The following is a 19,779-nucleotide window of genomic DNA, read 5'->3' as shown; positions in this document are numbered from 1 at the left end:
CATTTGGTCTAGCTCCGCCACTGGCATACAACCACGTCGTCATGCAGATAACAGCTTGGCTTGATGGCTTAGAGTTTCACCACGCCCAGCGCGATGTTGATCAAGCGGTCGATACACTGGCTAGATTGGGTGCACGGCGGGAGCCAGTGCCCCAAAACACGTACCTTGAGCTAGAAAGGATTTTCTTTTTTTTCCATTTCTATTACAAACACCTATAATTCCTAAGAAGGGCTTCCCGAGATGATTGGGTATAGAGGATAACTTTTTGTATCCATTACAAAAATATATCAACATGAACATAATTCATATTGTCAATATCGAGCCTTCAAGATGAATACAATTATTGGCGAATGCCATTGCCGAAACCATCTAGATTCAGTCATTGCATAACAACTTGGTTTCCCTTAGAAAAGAGTGTCATCATCTTGTTGTGATAGTTCAGGAGCAACATAACTTTCATCTTATCATATCTTTCATGCAATGGAAAAACACATATAAATTGGTTTGCATTTCATCTATATCTATATCCTATATAGTATAAAAAGATTCAAAGTCGAAGATTTAAACAAATCTTGGCCACCAAAACAGATCAATCCAACAACTCAGACTGTTCCAATGGTGAGCGCTCAACACGTTTAGGTGTGCAGTTTATATGATATCAAATATCTATTTCCGTGCTAATCACATAATTAGCATGAAAATAATATCCTTCCTAATATCAACGTACATTGCACGTACGTGTACGTATTTACTAGTCAGAGAAAGAGTTACAAAGCATCTTGAGATTTGATCGTCCCTTTATCAGTAGATCAATTGTGCACTAGCTTCAGGAAGGCACCTTCGGTTGAGCTCCTTGAAGAATTCCAGAGCAATCAAAATCTTATGAGGTTGAGAGGGAGAGATGTTAGATATGATTTGATATTGTACCCGACTCAATCTATAAAGGATCGGTTATGTTTAACCGTGGATATGCCTTGAATATTAAATTTTTATTAAGTGATGTAATCCTTGTCAATTTGCCTCAATTAATATATACATACTCATGTGCCCTCCTAGGTGGATACGCTGGCCATAAATTTGTACATTGTACAACAAACAACAAGAACAAATTTGTACATTGTCAAGCATGATTTTTTGCTATTGCTATAATATTTAATTAATATATCAAATCTAATATAGTGGTTAATCCAATAATGGCAGCACCAATGAATAATTCAAGAAAAACTGGAATTCCCTTCGTTTCTAAAATAGATGATATTGCTCTAGAATGCGTGCAATCAAAGTATAACTTCCACAAGCATACTCATTTGCAAATACTAGTCAAAGTTACTATGCACTAGACACCATATCAAAATCTAAGGGCCTGTTTGGTTCTAAATAAGTCACCAACTTATAAGTCGAAAAGTGAAAAAAAAATGACTTATTTTGCCAAACAGACCCGACTCATAAGTCACCCCAACTTATAAGTCATAAGTTGCTCCCCCCAACTTAAAACTTATAAGTCACCCCCTTTTACATGGGTCCCACCACCCGCATGATGTTGATTGGTGTGAGAAGGTGTGTCAGGTGACTTATAAGTCAGATGACAACCAAACAGGCGTGACTTATAAGTCACTAGTTTTAAGTCACCTGACTTATAAGTCAGGTGACTTATTGGAACCAAACAGGCCTTAAGACTGTAAATATAATATACTCTAGTAAATCTAGTGCACATGGCTCATATCATGCATGCCACTCTACTAGTTTTTTTTATATCTTGCCACTCTGCTAGTTACTTCTCAAGGGCCCTTTACAACTGAGTTTTGGTCGATCCTTGGGAGCGCTAAGAGCAACTCCAACGTGCCGATCCAAATGAACGGCATTTTTGTCCGTTTTTATCCGTTTGGGTCGGCCGCCTGCCCGGCGTCCGCATTGTTTGAGATTTGGATCGGCAGCGCGTCCAACACGCCGATCCATATGTGCCGGCGTGGCCGGCTGGCCGTCCTTTTTCAACAAATAGCACAAATTTTGTATTATTTCACACACGAGTTTTGCATTATTTCACAAGCAGAAATATAGTCCACAACCAAATAAATAGCATACTTTCAACCAAATAAATAGCATAGTTTCCCAAGCCGAATAAAAGTAAAAATGTCTTGCACGGTTTTGCAAGCCGAATAAAATGTTTCGGATGCTCATCTTCTACGATCATATTGTGCATGATCACACAAACAGTCATCACCTCCTGTAGTTTCTATGTGCTCCAAGTATTAGCAGGATACCGAACGATGCCCCATCAAGATTGCAAAACATCAAAGGCACGCTCGACGTCCTTCATAGCACTCTCTTGCTCTTGGGCAAATCTTTTCCTTTTCTCTCCGACAGGGTTGGGGATTGTCTTCACAATAGTGGTCCACTTAGGATAGATACCGTGACCCAGGTAGTATCCTTTGTCGTAGTTGTGGCCGTTGATAGTAAAGTTCACCAATGGGCTATTGCCTTCGGCCAGCCTAGCAAACACCGGCGAGCGATGAAGCACATTGATATCATTGTGTGATCCGGCCATGCCAAAGAAAGAATGCCAGATCCAGAGATCTTGAGAGTGGACCTTATATTTCCCTTGCCAAGCAGAAGAGTAGTTCTTCCACTCCTAGTGCATACAGTCTATGTTGTCAAGCATCCCTTGGAAGCCCCTGCTGGCATTCACCGCCAACAAACGGGCTGTATCTTCAGGAGTCGGCTCTCTCAAGTACTCACGGCCAAACACAGCAATAACAGCCTTGCAGAACTTAAAGAAGGAGTCTAGGCATGTAGACTCGCTCATACGGACATACTCGTCAATGAGATCATCGGGCACTCCGTATGCAAGCATTCAGATGGCGGCAGTGCATTTTTGATAAGAGAAGAAACTAATCTTTCCAACGGCATTCTCTTTACACTTGAAATAGTCATCATAGCCGACCACCCCCTCTCTAATATGGTTGAAAATATGCCTACTCATACGGAAACGACGGCGGAATTTCTGATGTTTGAACAACGGGTTTGTTGTGTCAAAGTAGTCCTTCCAAAGAAGGAAATGTCCGCTCTCTTGGTTGCGATTCAACGCCAGAAGGTGCCCCGAAATGGAGTCACAGAACAACGGGCGCTGGTTATTGAGGTGGTGATGGACCAACACGGCAGCCAAGATCTTCTCCTCATCATCGGACGAGGAATCGTCGGAGTCGCAAAGGAAATTATGAGAAAAGAACTCGTTGTCGGAGTCCATTTTGTACCTTGACAAACTGTCGAACAGTTTGCAGGCGTCGACGAAGGAGACGGCCAGCGAAGGGAGTCGCACCGCCCTCGGACCAGCTAGCTTCCCTGGCGGCGTCCGAAGAGCCTGCCGACGTCCGACGAGCGCTCCGGTGAGGATCTGGACGAGGCGGCAAGGCGGCTTCTTGGTTGCGGTCGCGGCTGTGTTGGGGGAGCGGGGGTGGGCAGCTTTCGGTTCCCCGGCGGCAAGACGGTAGTGGCGGGCGACGTGGGAGGTGGCAGTGTTGCAGAGGGGATGTTGCGACGCCGACAGCTGGCAGAGTCACCAGAAAAATGGGCGTCAGTGTTGGCGACGAAGGAGGCGGACGAGGGTTTGTTGTTGGAATGGGAAAGGATGGCCAATGTGCCACCGACCAGCAAGCCAAGGGGGAGGAGTAGGCGGGCGCGCGCGCGTTCATCTTGTGTCCGCGCCGACGCAAATCTGGCTCAAAAATAGGTCGGCAGGCAGACGAAAAGCGGACGTGTGTCCGCTTAGGTCGGCGCGTTGGGCCGACTTTTCTGTCCGCGCCGACCCAAATGGACGCGCGCGGACGAAATGGGTCGCTGCATTGGAGTTGCTCTAAGGACTTCTACAAGTAGATCCTTAGGAGTACTATGGACTGTCAAAACGCAAAATTGCTACCCAACCGGACGCCTGAAACGCAACCCAAACGCCTGGGTTAACCGGCAACCCCATATTCACCTCATAGGTGGGGCAGATATGGACACATCCGGAGGTGCCCCACACGTCAGATTTGTCCCACATTGGCCCACCGACCCCACATATATTAAACCCTATCCGCAGTTCGGACGAAACTCTAGTCGCACTCTAGTCCACTTCACTCCCCTCCCACAGTATCCAAGCTCCTCTTCGGCGAACTCTGGCGTACACCTCCATGGTGGGTACTAGATTCGACTTTGAGAGGTCCAGATCTGAGGACTGGGACCTCATCCCTTGTGGTCCCGATGTGGAGATGATTGTCAGCGCTACTCTTCAACACTCCCGGGAGGAGTGCAACCTCCCGCGGTTGAAATTTATTCGACGAGAATCCATTGCCTCAGCTCAAATGGCACTAGAATCAGCCGAGGCCGGTGGATGAAGGCGCATGACCGCAGCCTCGCGGAAAACGGCGACCATCGCATGACGGTGCAACCCAGCTTGGCCGACGGAATCACTTAGGTGACTCCTCGTCCCTGTGGCGCCGGGAGCCCAAACGGAGGCCATATCCGCCTCCATGGTTTGCAGCCAAAACGAGCAAGAGGCACGGCATGCCCGCTGCGCGAGGCTGCAGGCGCGGGATGTCATGGTAGCCCTTAAGGCGGAGCCGGTGGAATCACACGCCGACACGGGAGGAGGACCGACAAGCAGCGAAGGAGGACAGTCCGTGCCATGGCAAAAGAGCAAAGCACGACGGTTCGTGCCATGGTTGGACCCACCTCGATTTGTTTTGTGTCTTCGACCGCTAGTGAAGACAACAAGGGCAAGGACGACCTTTTTCATTGTCGTTTCATTCGTAGCAGAACATGTCAATTTTTGATAGTCCGGTGGTATGTGTCTAACGATGTATGTAATTTTACTTTGCATGAGACTAGTATGAATTTAAGATTTGATTTGACGTATCCGGTTGTGTAGACGTATTTTTAATACATGCATGGTCACTATCCGCGGACACGACCCGACGCATCCGCGAACATGTAAGGGCTGGATTTGAAAACTCTGATTGTAGATGCTCTAAGGAGGATTTAAGACAGCCTCGGTCACCACTATTCGAAAGCCAAGCTGCAGAGGTCTCCTCGTCTCTCCGGGAACGCGGCAAAGACGAGTTAGAAACTTAGATAGCGATGCCGACCAACGGTGAGGCCCCAGCAGCGGAGACGGCGGCACCGGCGGGGCCGGCGTCGCTTGGATGGGGATGGGGTTCATGTCCTGCGCTGTACGTGTCCTACGGCTTGTCCGCCCTGAAAGGCCGGCAACCGGAGCTGACGGGCGCCCTGGCTGCCGTGCCGTCGTTCACGGCGCTGTCGCCGCCCATGGGGCTCGACTACTTCGGGGTCTTCGACGGCCACTCGGGCGCGGCCGTCGCCAATTACCTGACGGAGCAGCTGCACGGCGCCATCGCGGACCAGATCTTGCGCGAGCTGGTCGCCGAGGCCCCGCGGTTCCTCCACGGGCCGCAGGGAGACGTGGAGGGGTGGTGGAGGACGGCCATGGCGGACGCGTTCCAGACAGTGGACGCGGAGCTGCTGAAGGGAGCAGGCGGTGTGGACGCTTCGGTCGCCGGCGCGACGGCCCTCGTGGCGCTGGTCCTGGAGGAGTACGTGGTGCTCGCCAACTGCGGCGTTTCCAGGGCCGTCATCTCCCGCGGCGGCGAGATCTTGCAGCTCACCTCCGAGCACCGGGTAATTAATTACACCAGTATCTTTCCGATGATTATACTTTAATTTCAATAGCTGTGCCTAGTTCGTAGTACTTCATTTCCGATCGAGCACAGAGGGCGAAGCTACGAGGGTTTTTTCTCGAGATCATGCAAGCGCTCTGTCTCTCGTAGTATCTCTTTGGAGATCATGCAAAAGCTCTATGTCTCGTATCTTTTTGGAGATCATGCAAAAGCTCTGTATGTCGCGTATCACAAGCTAGATGTGATTTGTCAGTTGTACCTTGGAAATCTGGCAAGTAATTAATCTGTACTCCCTCTGTCCGAAAATACTTGTCATCAAAATAGATAAAAAGAAATGTATGTAGAACTAAAATATGTCTAGATACATCCCCTTTTATTCATTTTGATGACAAATTTTTTCGGACGGAGGGAGTACTTCTGTAGTACACTCACAGGCCATCCATTTCTAAGGCTATTTTTGAAGTAAAAAAGAAGAATCTTAAGTTAGGTGCGATCTTGTATTCGGATTCTTCCAAGAAATTTTAGAGGTCATCACACAACGCATTCCTTTAATCGGAAGTCCAAACCCCTAAAAAGAATATTGTTTCCTGTGCAACTGAAATTATCAGAAGATGCCCCCAAATGCTTGGATCACAAAGAACACAAAGGGGCACACAACTAGGACACAAGAAATTTGTCACAAATGAGAATAATGGTTTGGTACTTGGGAGGTCTTGTTTGCACATTTGGCAAGTACATAGGTTTGCTTGTGGAGTAACAACAGTGTAAGTAAGACTTAGGTTTGCTTGAGTGGCACAGGATCAGGAAATATGGTGCGATAAAAAATATGCGGCATATTTTCCACTGGCACCAAACAGTATGATGGATGTTTGAGGTTGTCTTCACTGCTTTGCATGTGAACTTTGTAGGGCAGAAGGGCACGTGCAATGTCACTGTAGCCAAGCCATTGCCCATCCAAAACTTTTCTTGGTTTGCCTAGTTATTTATGACCAGCTCCTGTGTGTGCAGAACCCCAACAAAGACAATGAGGACCAGCCGATCCAAGCTAGTCCATCAAACATCCATGTATGTAAGGTTTGCCCATTCCTCTGGGGTGGGGTGTGTTGTCAGGTCCTGTAGAAATGTACCATTTGAGACATAGTACAGACTGCAGACATCAATTTATGCTCGTAGCTTTATACATGTGAGGTGAAAGCCAGAACCATTAGTATATACTCTCCACCCACCACCTGATTTCCATTAATAGAAATCAAACATTAATACGAATTAATAGGGTTTACAATTTCTCAGTGACCTATAATGTAGATTAATTCTTCCAAACCATGGAAGGATGTTTATTTTCTGATTTACAAATCTCTCAATTTTCAGTCTCTATTCGAACATACAAGTTCTAATGAACTTTTGTTTTTGCGGTATTCGTAATTTGCAAAACATGTACTCACTGGGTATATTCTAAACTAGACAGAGGAAACATCTCCAACTCTTGGAGAGTAGTAGAAGGTACATGCCCAAATACCCAGTGGGTCCCGGGTCCCAATTGGAAAAAATAATTTAGAAATTGCAAATAGAGTAAAAATTCCTGAAACCTTTTGGAAACAACATTATCAGGTGTTACACTCGTGTGATTTTTTTTGTTGTAAAGGAATAGCTTCGACCAGCTCCAGGGGCAAGAAAACAAAACTATGAGTACAAAAAGTGTGAATAGTATTTTTTATATATTGTTCATTTTGTTTTTTTTTCTGCCTAGAATACCATGGAAGTCATTCATTCACGAAACTTTTCACATGAGCGTAACATGTGACCATGTTTGATTCCAAAAGGTTTCAAGATTATTTGACTTCTTTGCAATTTCTAAATTGAATTTGTGTGCATTGGCAGCCGAGCCGAGACCCAAAAATCCTCATTGACATGTACATGTACACAATTTATCTTCTCGCATATAAAATTATATAGTCGAGAAAACAATCTTTTTTTGAAAAGGAGGATAACCCCGGCCTCTGCATCAATTGAGTCGAGAAAACAATGTAATTACCTTGTTTTATATCGACAAGAAAATGCTTACAGTACGTATGAACATGCTGTGTGCGTCACAGACAAACAGGCCTGATGAGAAGCAGCGTGTGGAAAACGGCGGGGGACGCGTGGATGAATCCACCAACACAGTTGACGAGTTTCTGCCAACCTCCCGCGCATTTGGTATGTACATACTCATTGGCTGGATCGGTCGACCATTTCTGGCTTAATTTGTGCGATCCCTGCTAGCTAACGATCTTACTATAACATTGTGCCCTGCAGGGAGCTATCTGTACAAGCAATACGTGATCGTCGAACCCGAGGTGACAGCGGTGGGTCGCGATCCGCGGGACGAGTTCCTGATCCTGGCCACCGCCGGGCTCTGGGACAGCGTCTCGCCGGTGGAGGCGTGCCGCGTGGTGGAGCGGAAGCTGCGCAGCAGGTCGCGGAGCGCCATGGCATGGGGGGCGGCGCCCGACAACAACAGGGTCTCGGCAACCATGCTCGCCAAGGAGCTGGCCCAGCACGCGGTCCGCGCGGGCAGCACGGGCAACGTCAGCGTTATCGTCGTCCTCTTCAGGGACGATCCCGCTGCCACGGCCTCCCCTGCTCCGGTGTTGGCTAGCGGGCGCGTCCAGCGCCCGCGGCGTGGGTGTCGCTCGTGTGGCTCTCCGTGATGAGTGTCCAAGTTGTAAGCAGCAGGAGAAACTACTCATCGTCGAAGAACATTTGCCTTAGTTCTCCGTTTAAAATTTCTCAGAACTGGATTCAGTAAGAAATTAGCATGTTTCATGAGCTTCAATGTTTACTTAGAGCATCTACAACCGGATCGCTCGTCCGTGCCGCCGTCCTCTTCCGCCGTTGTAGATGTTGATGCTGAGTACCTCGTCCCCCACCATCACCGTGGACAATGTCTTCGCGGAGCCGGTGTCACTCCTGAGCGCCGTTGTCCGCCGTCGTCTGTGGAGGAGGAACAAGCGCCACCCATCGCTACAGCCACCGGCATGCACAACATGGTCGACGAAATGTCCCAAAGGTATAAAACATCAATGCAATTGTGATGTGATTCACACTTTTCAATGCAATTGTGATGTGATGTGCCCGTATGTTATTTAATTTTTATGTATGTAGTCTTGATGATGAAACGTTTTTGCACTACACGAATGTTGCGTCGCCAGATTTTGTGTCTCAAGAAACTCCCTCTCAAGGAGACATAATATAGAGAGATGTCCCGAGGCCATGTCCCTATGGCTGCCTCGGGGCTTTGGAAGGCTCGAATTCCTCTCAAGATCAAGGTTTTTCTCTGGCAATTTTGTCAAGACCGCCTACCTACTTCCATCAATATAGCCAAACGCAATGGCCCGGCCTCCGTGCCTTGTACGTTGTGTGGTGTCCCGGAAGACGCTGACCACGTGTTCTTCCGGTGCTCTTTGGCGCGCTTTGCCTGAAGCGCGGTCCGCGAGGCCGCGGGCGTGGATTGGGATCCACGCTCCCGCCCCGAGCTCGTGTCGTCTTTGTCCTTGGTTCAGGGTTCTTCGCGTCGTGTTATGTGGACAAGTGCGGCGGCCATGTTGTGGGCTCTGTGGCATATTCGTAACAAGTTTACTATTGAGGATGTGTTCCCCTCTCACTCTGCTGACGTAATCTACAAATGCATCTTGTTCTTGCAGCAATGGGCCCCGCTGGGAAGACAATAGGACTCTGATCTGCATCTTCTTGCTCTAGCACGCCTTCGCTCTGTCTACCCCGCGTCGCGAGCCCCGTCGCCTCCTTCCGCTGCCTCATAGGGATGGGTGGCCCCTTTTGGAAGTGTTTCCTCCGAGCCTGCGTGCTCTTATGTTGGCTGGACATGCCATGTAATGCACTTTATCCCTTCGTCGTTTCACTTGTGGTTTGTCTAAGACCCCGGAAGACTAGTTCTGTTCGTATTCGTTTGGTCGTTTGGTTGTGCACGCTGCCTATGTTGAGGGCTTTATTAATTTAAAGCCGGACGTCTCTGACGTCTATGTTCTAAAAAAAGGAGACACGATATGATATGTGCAATTTTGACATGGATGAGGAGGTTTTTTTATTCAACACAATCGAAAAGAAAAAAACACTATCAAGTAGATGAACACATGTTGCTATGTTTAGCATGGAAGAAAATTGTTCGTTTGCTCAAATTTATGCATTCTTTTCTTTGTCTCTTACCACTTTATGTGTTGGTGTCTAACTTGTTTCGTCAATTGTGATATGTAGCTCAACGTTGTTCAAGCTTTGTGAAAAGGAAAAGAAAAAGGAATAGGAAAAGGGAGAAAAGGGAAGCAAGGCAAAACATTCACCTTGCATCATCGTTGGAAGGAGCCTGAAAGTGAGAAGTGAAAGAACCGAGAGGCATATGAAGTTCCTAATAAACAGAATTCCAAGATCTTGGTTCGAAATGCAGTAACGGTTGGTGATGATGATGCCTCAAGTGGCAAAAAAGGAAAAAAGAAGCCTCACTCCCAACTCAGTTGCTCCTACGAGAATGCCCGGTGAAAGAAGGAATGGCAAAAAAAGGGGCATGAAGGCTGGAGACAACGACATGAAGGAATCATTGGAGACCATCATCGATGCAAGAAAAGAGATGGCCAAAGAAAGAAAATGCATGAATATCAAAGACATGAAGAAGCGGACGGCAACAGAACAATGGAGGGCGGTGAGCGAGGACAGATCGGCGGCGGTTGAGGAGAGGAAGGTGGCGACTAAGGAGAGGAAGGTGGTCATGAAAAAACTACAAGCATTTGCCATGAGAAAAAAAGCTAATGTTCATGTGCTCAAGTGGTTTTAGTGAGAAGAAAAAAAGCATACATTGAGCTTTCCTGCGACTAAGTTTTGTCCATCAAGTCAATGAGCATTGAGCTTTGTCAAAAAGCATACATTTCAAATAGGTTGAAGCATAGACAAGCAACACGTGATAGCACTAACCATGGCGTCTCGCGGGTTTTTAGAACCCCTTCACTGCTAACAGGCCGTGACAACAAATAGAAGGGCCTGGCATAGAGTAATGATACATCTACAAAAGGTTATATGCTCCACATACATAATAACTTATGTAAGAAACACGGTAACATTTTGTACCAGTGAAAAAGTTATTGACAAATGTACCCCCGGTAACTTCTGTGTCAACAACTTGGTAATATAGGCACAACAGAGCTGATAACTAACTTAGTCCAGGCGTGGTAACTTTTTGATTGAGCATTTTTTGTTGAAAAACACTTCGGATAGTTCATGTGCAAATAGTGTGGTAATGTACGCTTACTTAGTCCTGATATGGTTATTTTTAAACTTGGAAAGAAAGTTGTTGAAAAACACCTCCGCTTACTCATGTACAAATAAATGATAATATAACTTACGAAGCATAGGCGTGGTATTTTTTTTACCCGAAAAGAAGCCATTGGAACATATCAAAAACGATCTAGTCTCGAAGGTCTCATCGCAATGTATTTTTTATTTGAAAACAATTTCTTGATCGGTCAAACGGTTTGAACTACAAACTTTTTTGAAGTTTTGAAATAGGAGAATATACGGTGACACCAACTTTTTCTCATTTAATACATGCATGTATTTGCATGTGGTGAGAATGTTGGAGAAATCAGTCTGTATGCTCTAGTAATTTCTATGCAAACATCATGATAACTTATATGCAAACATCATAATTTCTACGTTTAAAGAGTTCTTCGAAAACTATGGCGCCTCCTGATAGGCGACTAGGGTTTCGAGGGGAAACGATGGCGCGCGCCTGATCTCGATCGGCGCGGCGCAATCGGGGGGTGCTAGGATGAATCAATCGGGCACGCGCCTGATCATGATAACTTATATGGTCCTATTTGAAACAAGCTTCCTCCCCTATCCGCGCTGTACGTAGAAATAGGTAGGCCTAACCGGCCACGGACGACGCATGGGAGCCAGCCCATTTAATACTTCCCTTGCTGGTAACCTCCAAAAAGTTATGCACACGACGTGATTCTCTCAAACTCAAAACCTCCCATTTTAATAGATATCAAAGTAACCAAGCAGGACAATTTACCGCTTGTGTCTAGATTCCATTTTTCAGCGTCCTGTACAATAGGAGGTCGCATGCTTGGGCTCGCCCAACAGGCCAAGACGGCGTGCTGGGCCATGGCTGTCACACTTTTCCTTATCTATTTATTATTTTTTCTTTCCTTTTTTCGTTATTTCATTTTTTTCCTATATTGAGTTTAGTTATTTTTTCGTTCACAATTTTCAACAGTTGTTCGGATTTTTTAGCAAATTTTATAAAATTGTTACTGTTTTAAAATTTTCATAAATAATTTGAAATTTAAAATTATTGACAAATTAAAAATAAATGGCTAGAACATAAAGATATGTTGATGTTGGTTCGTAATTATGGAAATTTCATATTTGAAATAACAGAGCATTGAATTTAAGAAAACTACATGCTCAAGGATGCAGCCGTCTGGGATAGTCTGGCACCCTGCTCTTAACTGGTGTTTGTTTGCACTATGAATAAATGACCCATACCTGATTCGAACGTCTTTTTGCAGTAGCCTGACATGGACATAATAGGCATCTATCCATGCCTGATTCGAACGACTTACGACACTGTCAGCATGCTCTTACTCACCAAAGTAATTGAAAAATAAATAAATAAAAACTTGTCCTACCAAAGTACCAGTTGGCATGGTGGCATGAAATGGTGATACAAGGTGATGGAAAAAATAGTGCATTTGACGGATGTTGAAAGACGAGGTGTTCACGGATAGACCTAAACATCGTCTGTTTAACATGTTTTTTGTGCATGTGAGATTGATCCCAACTTTTGCCACCAAGGGTGCATGCCCATGGTAGGCATACATGTCCGATTTGAATGAATTCGGGCACCGTTTGCATGGTTTGCATGTTGCAACACATCCGGTCATTTATCGGCCTTTTTTAACCGACAAAACTTCAGAAAATACAAAACTTGTTGAAAACAAAAACAACCTGACATGATGGCATGAATTGGTGATACAAGGTGATGGAAAAAATTGAGGCCATTTAACGGATGCAAAATACCAGGTGTTCAGAAACAGAGCCTTCTGGCCACCCGAACACCCTTTGTCTAACATGGTTTCTGTTGTACATGATAGGAATAACCCAAAATTTTAACGCCAAGGGTGTGTGCCCATAGTAAGCATTCATGCTCGGTTTGAATGAATTCGGACATCGTTTGCACGTTGCGATGCGTTTGGCCATTTATCGGCCTTTTTCACCGAGAAAACTACAGAAAATACAAAACTTGGCAAAAACGAAAACAACTTGGCATGATGGCATGAATTGGTGATACAAGGTGATGGGGAAAAGGGGGCAATTTGACGGATGTAGAAACCTAGGTGTTCACAAACTAACCCTTCTAGCCTACCCGGACACCCTCGGTCTAACATGGTATTTTGTTGGACATGTGAGGACTGACCAAAATTTGCCACCAAGGTTGTGTGTGCCCGTGGTAGGCATTCATGCCTAGTTTGAATGAATTCGGGCACCGTTTGCACGTTGCGACTAATCCGACCATTTATTGACCTTCTTCACCTAGAAAACTCTAAAAAATACTAAACTTGTAAAAACTGAAACAACTTGGCATGATGGCATAAATTGATGATATAAGGTGATGGAAAAAAATGTCACCATCTGACGGATGTGAAAAACCAGGTGTTCACAAACAGATCCTTCTGGCCTACCCGAACACTCTCTGTCTAACATGCTTTTTTTGGACATATGATAAATGACCCAACTTTTGTCAGCAAGGGTGCGTGCCCACGGTAGGCATCCACGCTGGTTAAAAAAAATCAGGAAATAATGTAAGTTCGCAAAAAGAAAAATCACTGAAAAACGAAGAAAAGGTCATAGATTTGGAAAAAGGTTTATCAATACTGAAAATGAGTACGTAAAAGTTTAAAAAGTTTTCGATTTAAAAAAGAAGTTCATCAATTTGAGAAAAAGCACAAAATTTAAAATTTTCATCGAGTTTGAAAAAAAGTTCATCGATTTTAAAAAGCCGATGAATTTAAAAAAATCATGAGTTTTTGAAAAAGTTCCTGCAATTTGGAAAAAAAATGTTTCGAGAGATTGGAACAGAAAAACAAAAATGAAAAACATGCACGGATTTGTAAATTCACGAATTTGACTAAAACAGAGAAAAAGGAAAAAAAGAAATTAAACCCCCAAAAAGGAAATAAATAAAAAACCGACTAGCGAACAACAAGTAAGAAAAAACAAGTACATTGCTCTACGAAACGTAGGCTTCCCAGTTGGGTAGCACGTCTGGTTATGAACCTTGAGGTTGTGTGTTTGAATCCCAATCCCAGGTACGCATAATTCTAAAATGGGCCAGCCCATGACGGAGGGGAGGCGGACAGGCTTTGCAAACGTGTATGTTTACATCCCCAAAGAAGACCCATACGGAGGTGGGTATACGTTTCTTAGGGGGGTTGTACCGAAACGGGACTGTTTGAATTATTGATTTGAAAAAAAATCCTTGGTGATATCATCCAATCTGTCTTTTCCTGCATTCATGCAATTAGTTGTTCTAATAAAAAAGGAATGTTATGCATTTAGAAAGTAGAATAATATGCAGGCGTGAAACATGCACTCGTTCGTATGTGTTCCTAATTGTTGAACAATCGGAAGTTAGTCGCATCCTAAAGAATAACATAGCCTACAAATAAGAAATGACTTACCTCTTTGCCGAGAATAATCCGAAAAAAAAACATACAACATTTCACTAGTAATATATTTTGAAGATTGGCGTTACCGTATGAAAGGAAGTCGCGCTGTGTGGACATGACCACAGAATGTCACCGAGGGCCTTAAGTTTGTTGAGTCAACAGTTGTTTCTCTCTCCGCGTATTCAACGAACCTCTCAACCGAGTTGTTCCCTTTAACAATAAGATAAAATGTTCTGAGCTTTCGCAGAAAAATAAAATACACTCAAATCAAATCAAAGGTTGTTGATTGTTCGGTGGCATAGCTAGTCGAGGCGGGTTCCTGGTCACTGGATGCTTTTGTACGTATCGATAAGTTCAGTTGCCCCTAGATGGTTAAATACACTTCCTGGATGCAGATGCTCTAAATAAAGGCATTAGACTTCTCCAGCCAACTCTCCTCAAACCTGCTCCTCCCCCCCTGCTTGCTTGCTTCACCGCTCGCCTCTCCGGCTCTTCTCTTGATCCATATAATCAAGGATCAGCACCTCTCGAAACCTGCAGGTCTTGGATCTTTAGGTATGTTTTTGCATGTCAGTTAGTTGGCGCTTTGTTAAGTTTACACTTCATGCATACTGTGTTAATTCTGAAAACCCGAGAGATTTTCCGGTTTGGCCTTCTTAGCTTTCTCGATCAAATCTCTAGGTTAATCCGCTAAGATAGGATCCAAAGTAACCTGCAAAGTATTTTATTTATGCTAAAATTGACACCGAGCTTTTATCGTGTTCAAAAGCGTTAGTAGCATCATGTCTGATACAAAACATCCTTATTAATTTGATTCTTCTCATATTTTGTTTTCTTGTTATACAAACTCTCGGCATATGCATAGATTCAATAACCAGTATGGTATTCTACTATTTTTCTGCCCGATGAGGCTGCGTTGGAATAGTGCGTGAATGACTGCAAGTTGGGGCGCCTTCAATGACTACTACTCCCTCCGTTCGGAATTATTTGTCACAAAAATGGATAAAAATAGATGTATCTACAACTAAAATACATCTAGATATATTCATTTCTTGGACGAGTAATTCCGAACGGAGGGAGTACCTCTCAATTCCGAAATAGATGATGTATAAGATAGCTATATGATGTTTCCAACTTTCATTTTCAACAGTTTTTTTCGCATATTAGAGGAAATTTGAGATTTTTTACAGGAATTATTGATATTATAGTATTGTCACCTGAAAATTCTAACTAGTAAAAGCTAGGTTTTCTTTTTGGGGGGATGGTGTGGCTCCTCAACAGATTTTAAGTTTCACTCGCTTTATTGAAGAGAAAAAGGCACAAATATTTAAGAAACTAAGTTAGAAACATTAGATTAGTTATGAAATATATTTTATATTATATTTATTCGTGTCATAATACTAATATTGTTTCGTGCAAATTTGGTCAAACTCATGATTGGTAGACCAAAGACAAAACCATCAATCAACTTAACTTTGAAAGAAAGTACATTATACTAATTGACCAAGGTCAATGAGGACAAAACCATCAATCAACATAACTTTGAAAGAAATTATTATACTATATTGACCAAGGTCAATAAGTAAAAGACCAAGGTAAATATGAATTCTAGAGCAAAACAAATACTCCCTCCGTCCCATAATATAAGACGTTTTTGCAAGCTTCTTATATTACGTGACGGAAGGAGTACATCAAGAAAATTGCGTCATCAGTTCATCACAACACAAACATGAAGAAACACTTGCACTCGTTTGTAATCGAATTCACATGGCAAAATTGCACAAAAGAGAGAAACTGAAAATGAAGAAGAAAATATCACCTTGGAGGAATCCCGTCGAACAATTGTTGTGAACCACGCTCAACTATGACCGGAGTTGGGCTGGACGCTGGTGGAGCATATATGACGGACGGAGTGGACTGGAAGAAGGTAGTATAATGACGGAGCCGGATCCTCTGACGTACGTCCCACTGACATTGCACCACTGACGTGTGGGCCCGGGGCCACATGCCAGTGGACGCCACGGCACGACCCCCCTGCTTTTCCCTCGGGACAGGGAGGGAACCCAAGCCGCCGCCAGCCTCCCTTGCATCGCAACCGTTGGAGGCCCGGCCAGCGAAGCTGCGCCGGACCCTAGGAAGATGGCAACGGAGCGGATCTTGGTCCCTCGCGCCCCACCCCATGCGACCTTGCCGTGGCGGCCCCCTGCTGGTCCGGCGGCGGCGACGGATCAGGCCCCCAAACTTGGCCCCGCGCATTTCCTACCGGCCGCAACCCCCCTCCCTCGTCATCCTTGGCCGCCGCGGACGCCCCCCTCCTCACGCGCCTCCATCCCTCCACCCACGACCTGGTGTTCCTCCTCGAGATTCTGGGGTGCCCCCACCAGCTGCTGTTCGAGCCTGCCGGCCGCGGCGGATCCTGCACTTCCGGTCGTTGGCATGGGCGCCACCCCTGCTGGCTTTGTTCAGTCCTACTGGTGCTTGCCAGTCGTGGTTGGGTTTTGGGGTCTGTGGCCGGTTGCTAGGGTGTTCGCGGCCTACCTCACGTGCAGGCGGCCCTCTTCGTCTCCAGCGGCCCTTCCTCCCCCCTCAAGCCATGGAGACGGCTCTCCTGAGGAGGCGGCGATGCGTCCGCGGTTGTGGCTGACACTGTGCCCCTTGCTGGCGTTTTTCCGGCCCCGATGGCCTCGGGCCCTCGTCTCTCCGGTGTCCTTCGCTGCCGGTGTCCTCCATTGGGCAGCTCCGGCCTCAGCGGCCGGGTAGTTGCGCCCCCTCCAATTCACCTGGCTCGCCGACGTCCCGACGGTTAAGGCCAGACAGCTCGGATCTCCGTCCCTCCTGTCCTAGCTTGCTGGCATTGCTGGATGCCGTCGCGCCAAGACCCCCCGCGTGGTTCGCCTTGTCGCCCGTCCTACCCTGTACGCCTCAATGCCTCCCCCCACGCCTTTTCTAGATCCAATTCTCATGGGTTTGGAGGACGCCGCCCTCCGACGGCAGGTACATCCCTGCCACCCCCCTGGCTTGGTGGTTTCGATCAACGTTGGCCTCGCCATCTATGATCCTGGATTCGACGACTATGGGATCACTCAACTTTAGGCCAGGAGAGATCCCTGCTCGGCTCGCCTGTGCTAGCAGCAACGGCGCCCGCGGGTGTCGTTTTCCTGGTTGGAGGCACTGCCAAGGCCTTTAGTTGCGCCCCTCTTCAAGCTCAGGGGAAACCCTAGGTCCGGGTCACGCGAACATAATTGATCATTCATTTGAGCAACAGTTTAACATGTAAAGTTTAACTGCCTTATTTAACTATACAGTTATGGTGATGATCAAAAGTTTGTTAGATAGTTTGGTACAACCATGTGGGAATACAAAACTTAGAATTAAAATATATACCTCAAGATAAGAAAACTTAGCTAAGGCCACAAACACCCGGATTCATTATAGCCGGTATCCCGTGTCGCACATGATCATTGCACCACAATGGCGTGACCACAACTAACTGATACACATATATAAATACCATTCCAGGGTGACAGTTGTTAAAAATGACAACCTAACAACAAAACCAATTAATGTAACAAAACCGCAATGCTACAAAAAAGGTTTTGTGGCGTGATGCGTTTGAGTCTGAAAATGCTATTCCCCCGAATATGACAATAATGCAGGTTATTTCTTGCCTTTTCATTTGGGGAATTGGATACATCAGGATTGTATATTCATGTAAATATAATCTATTGGGTCATGACCCCTGTTTGTAATAAACATGCTATGCATGGCTCTTTTAAGCCTTGTCTATTACTCCCTCTGTTCACTTTTGTAAGTCATTTAAGACAACTAAAATTGAACTATTTTAGATGTTGTCTTAAATGTCTAAAACGCCTTACAAAAGTGAATGGAGGGAGTACTTGAGTTTGTATGATTATGTTGTGCTACCATGTTATTGCACCAACACATACTTGCATGTTATGCGTACATGTGATATGTATTGCTATGTGTGAGATTCAACACCTAGTTGTATACCTATGGTAGCCAACACTATTTTGTGTTCAAAGCTTAGTTATCAACAAAACTCGTTTGTCTATAATAATAATCAGTATCATCATTATTATATTATTATGTACCGTTGTGTTGTTACGGTAAAATCACTCACTTGGGAGATACCACCCGACACTAGGCTTTGTGGAAGGCGAACAAATATTTGCTCACGTGTGGAATTGTTTGTCATCCTATAATATTTTGTGGCCTACATCGATCACACGCTGAAAGACTAAATAAGCATACACGTGATGGGGAGTGTTGAAATATATTGTCTGCCTCTCTCCATCAGTTTGTACTTTCGGAGTAACTGGCTGGAGCATGAATTCAATATGGTATCTGAGCCAAGAGGTCTTGAGTTTAAAATCCTGCCAACATAGTATTAGAAAAATATATTCTGTGGCCTAGACCGATCCCATCGTCTAACAACAATAACAACAACAACAAAGCCTTTAGTTCCAAGCAAGTTGGGGTAGGCTAGAGGTGAAACCCATAAGATCTCCCAACCAACTCATGGCTCTGGCACATGGATAGCAAGCTTCCATGCACCCCTGTCCATAGCTAGCTCTTTGGTGATACTCCAATCCTTCATGTCTCTCTTAACGGACTCCTCCCATGTCAAATTCGGTCTACCCCGCCCTCTCTTGACATTTTGCGCACGCTTTAGCCGTCCGCTATGCACTGGAGCTTCTGGAGGCCTGCGCTGGATATCCCCAAACCATCTCAGACGATGTTGGACAAGCTTCTCTTCAATTGGTGCTACCCCAACTCTATCTCGTACATCATCATTTCGGACTCGATTCTTTCTCGTGTGGCCACACATCCATCTCAACATACGCATCTCCGCCATACCTAACTGTTGAACATGTCGCCTTTTAGTCGGCCAACACTCAGCGCCATACAACATTGCGGGTCGAACTGCCGTCCTGTAGAACTTGCCTTTTAGCTTTTGTGGCACTCTCTTGTCACAGAGAATGCCAGAAGCTTGGCGCCACTTCATCCATCCGGCTTTGATCCGATGGTTCACATCTTCATCAATACCCCATCCTCCTGCAGCATTGACCCCAAATACCGAAAGGTGTCCTTCTAAGGTACCACCTGACCATCAAGGCTAACCTCCTCCTCCTCACACCTAGCAGTACTGAAACCGCACATCATGTACTCGGTTTTAGTCCTACTAAACCTAAACCCTTTCGATTCCAAGGTTTGTCTCCATAACTCTAACTTTCTATTTACCCCCGCCCGACTATCGTCAACTAGCACCACATCATCCGCAAAGAGCATACACCATGGGATATCTCCTTGTATATCCCTTGTGACCTCATCCATCACCAATGCAAAAAGATAATTAAGGGCTCAAAGCT

General features: G+C 45.3%; 1 protein-coding gene across 1 annotated transcript; it reads left to right on the top strand.

Moving 5' to 3' along the window:
* The first annotated feature begins 5,112 nt into the window (after positions 1-5,112).
* LOC119279452 (probable protein phosphatase 2C 8) lies at positions 5,113-8,359 on the top strand. The gene is made up of 4 exons (XM_037560684.1): positions 5,113-5,670; positions 6,678-6,743; positions 7,763-7,865; positions 7,965-8,359. The coding sequence occupies exons 1-4, from the start codon at positions 5,113-5,115 to the stop codon at positions 8,357-8,359; spliced, it is 1,122 nt and encodes a 373-aa protein (XP_037416581.1).
* Positions 8,360-19,779: the final 11,420 nt, after the last annotated feature.

The sequence above is a fragment of the Triticum dicoccoides genome, chromosome 3B (genome assembly GCF_002162155.2).
Source record: "Triticum dicoccoides isolate Atlit2015 ecotype Zavitan chromosome 3B, WEW_v2.0, whole genome shotgun sequence".
Taxonomy (NCBI): domain Eukaryota; kingdom Viridiplantae; phylum Streptophyta; class Magnoliopsida; order Poales; family Poaceae; genus Triticum; species Triticum dicoccoides.
Note: the sequence above shows the minus strand (reverse complement) of the source record. Positions and strands in the feature narration are given on the sequence as shown.

Bases quoted from the DNA above. Each gene is read 5' to 3' on its own strand.
- LOC119279452 (XM_037560684.1), top strand. From the start codon at position 5,113: ATGCCGACCAACGGTGAGGCCCCAGCAGCGGAGACGGCGGCACCGGCG. The intron at 5,671-6,677 runs GTAATTAATTAC...CTGTGTGTGCAG, and splicing joins AGCTCACCTCCGAGCACCGG to AACCCCAACAAAGACAATGA. The intron at 6,744-7,762 runs GTTTGCCCATTC...TGTGCGTCACAG, and splicing joins CAAACATCCATGTATGTAAG to ACAAACAGGCCTGATGAGAA.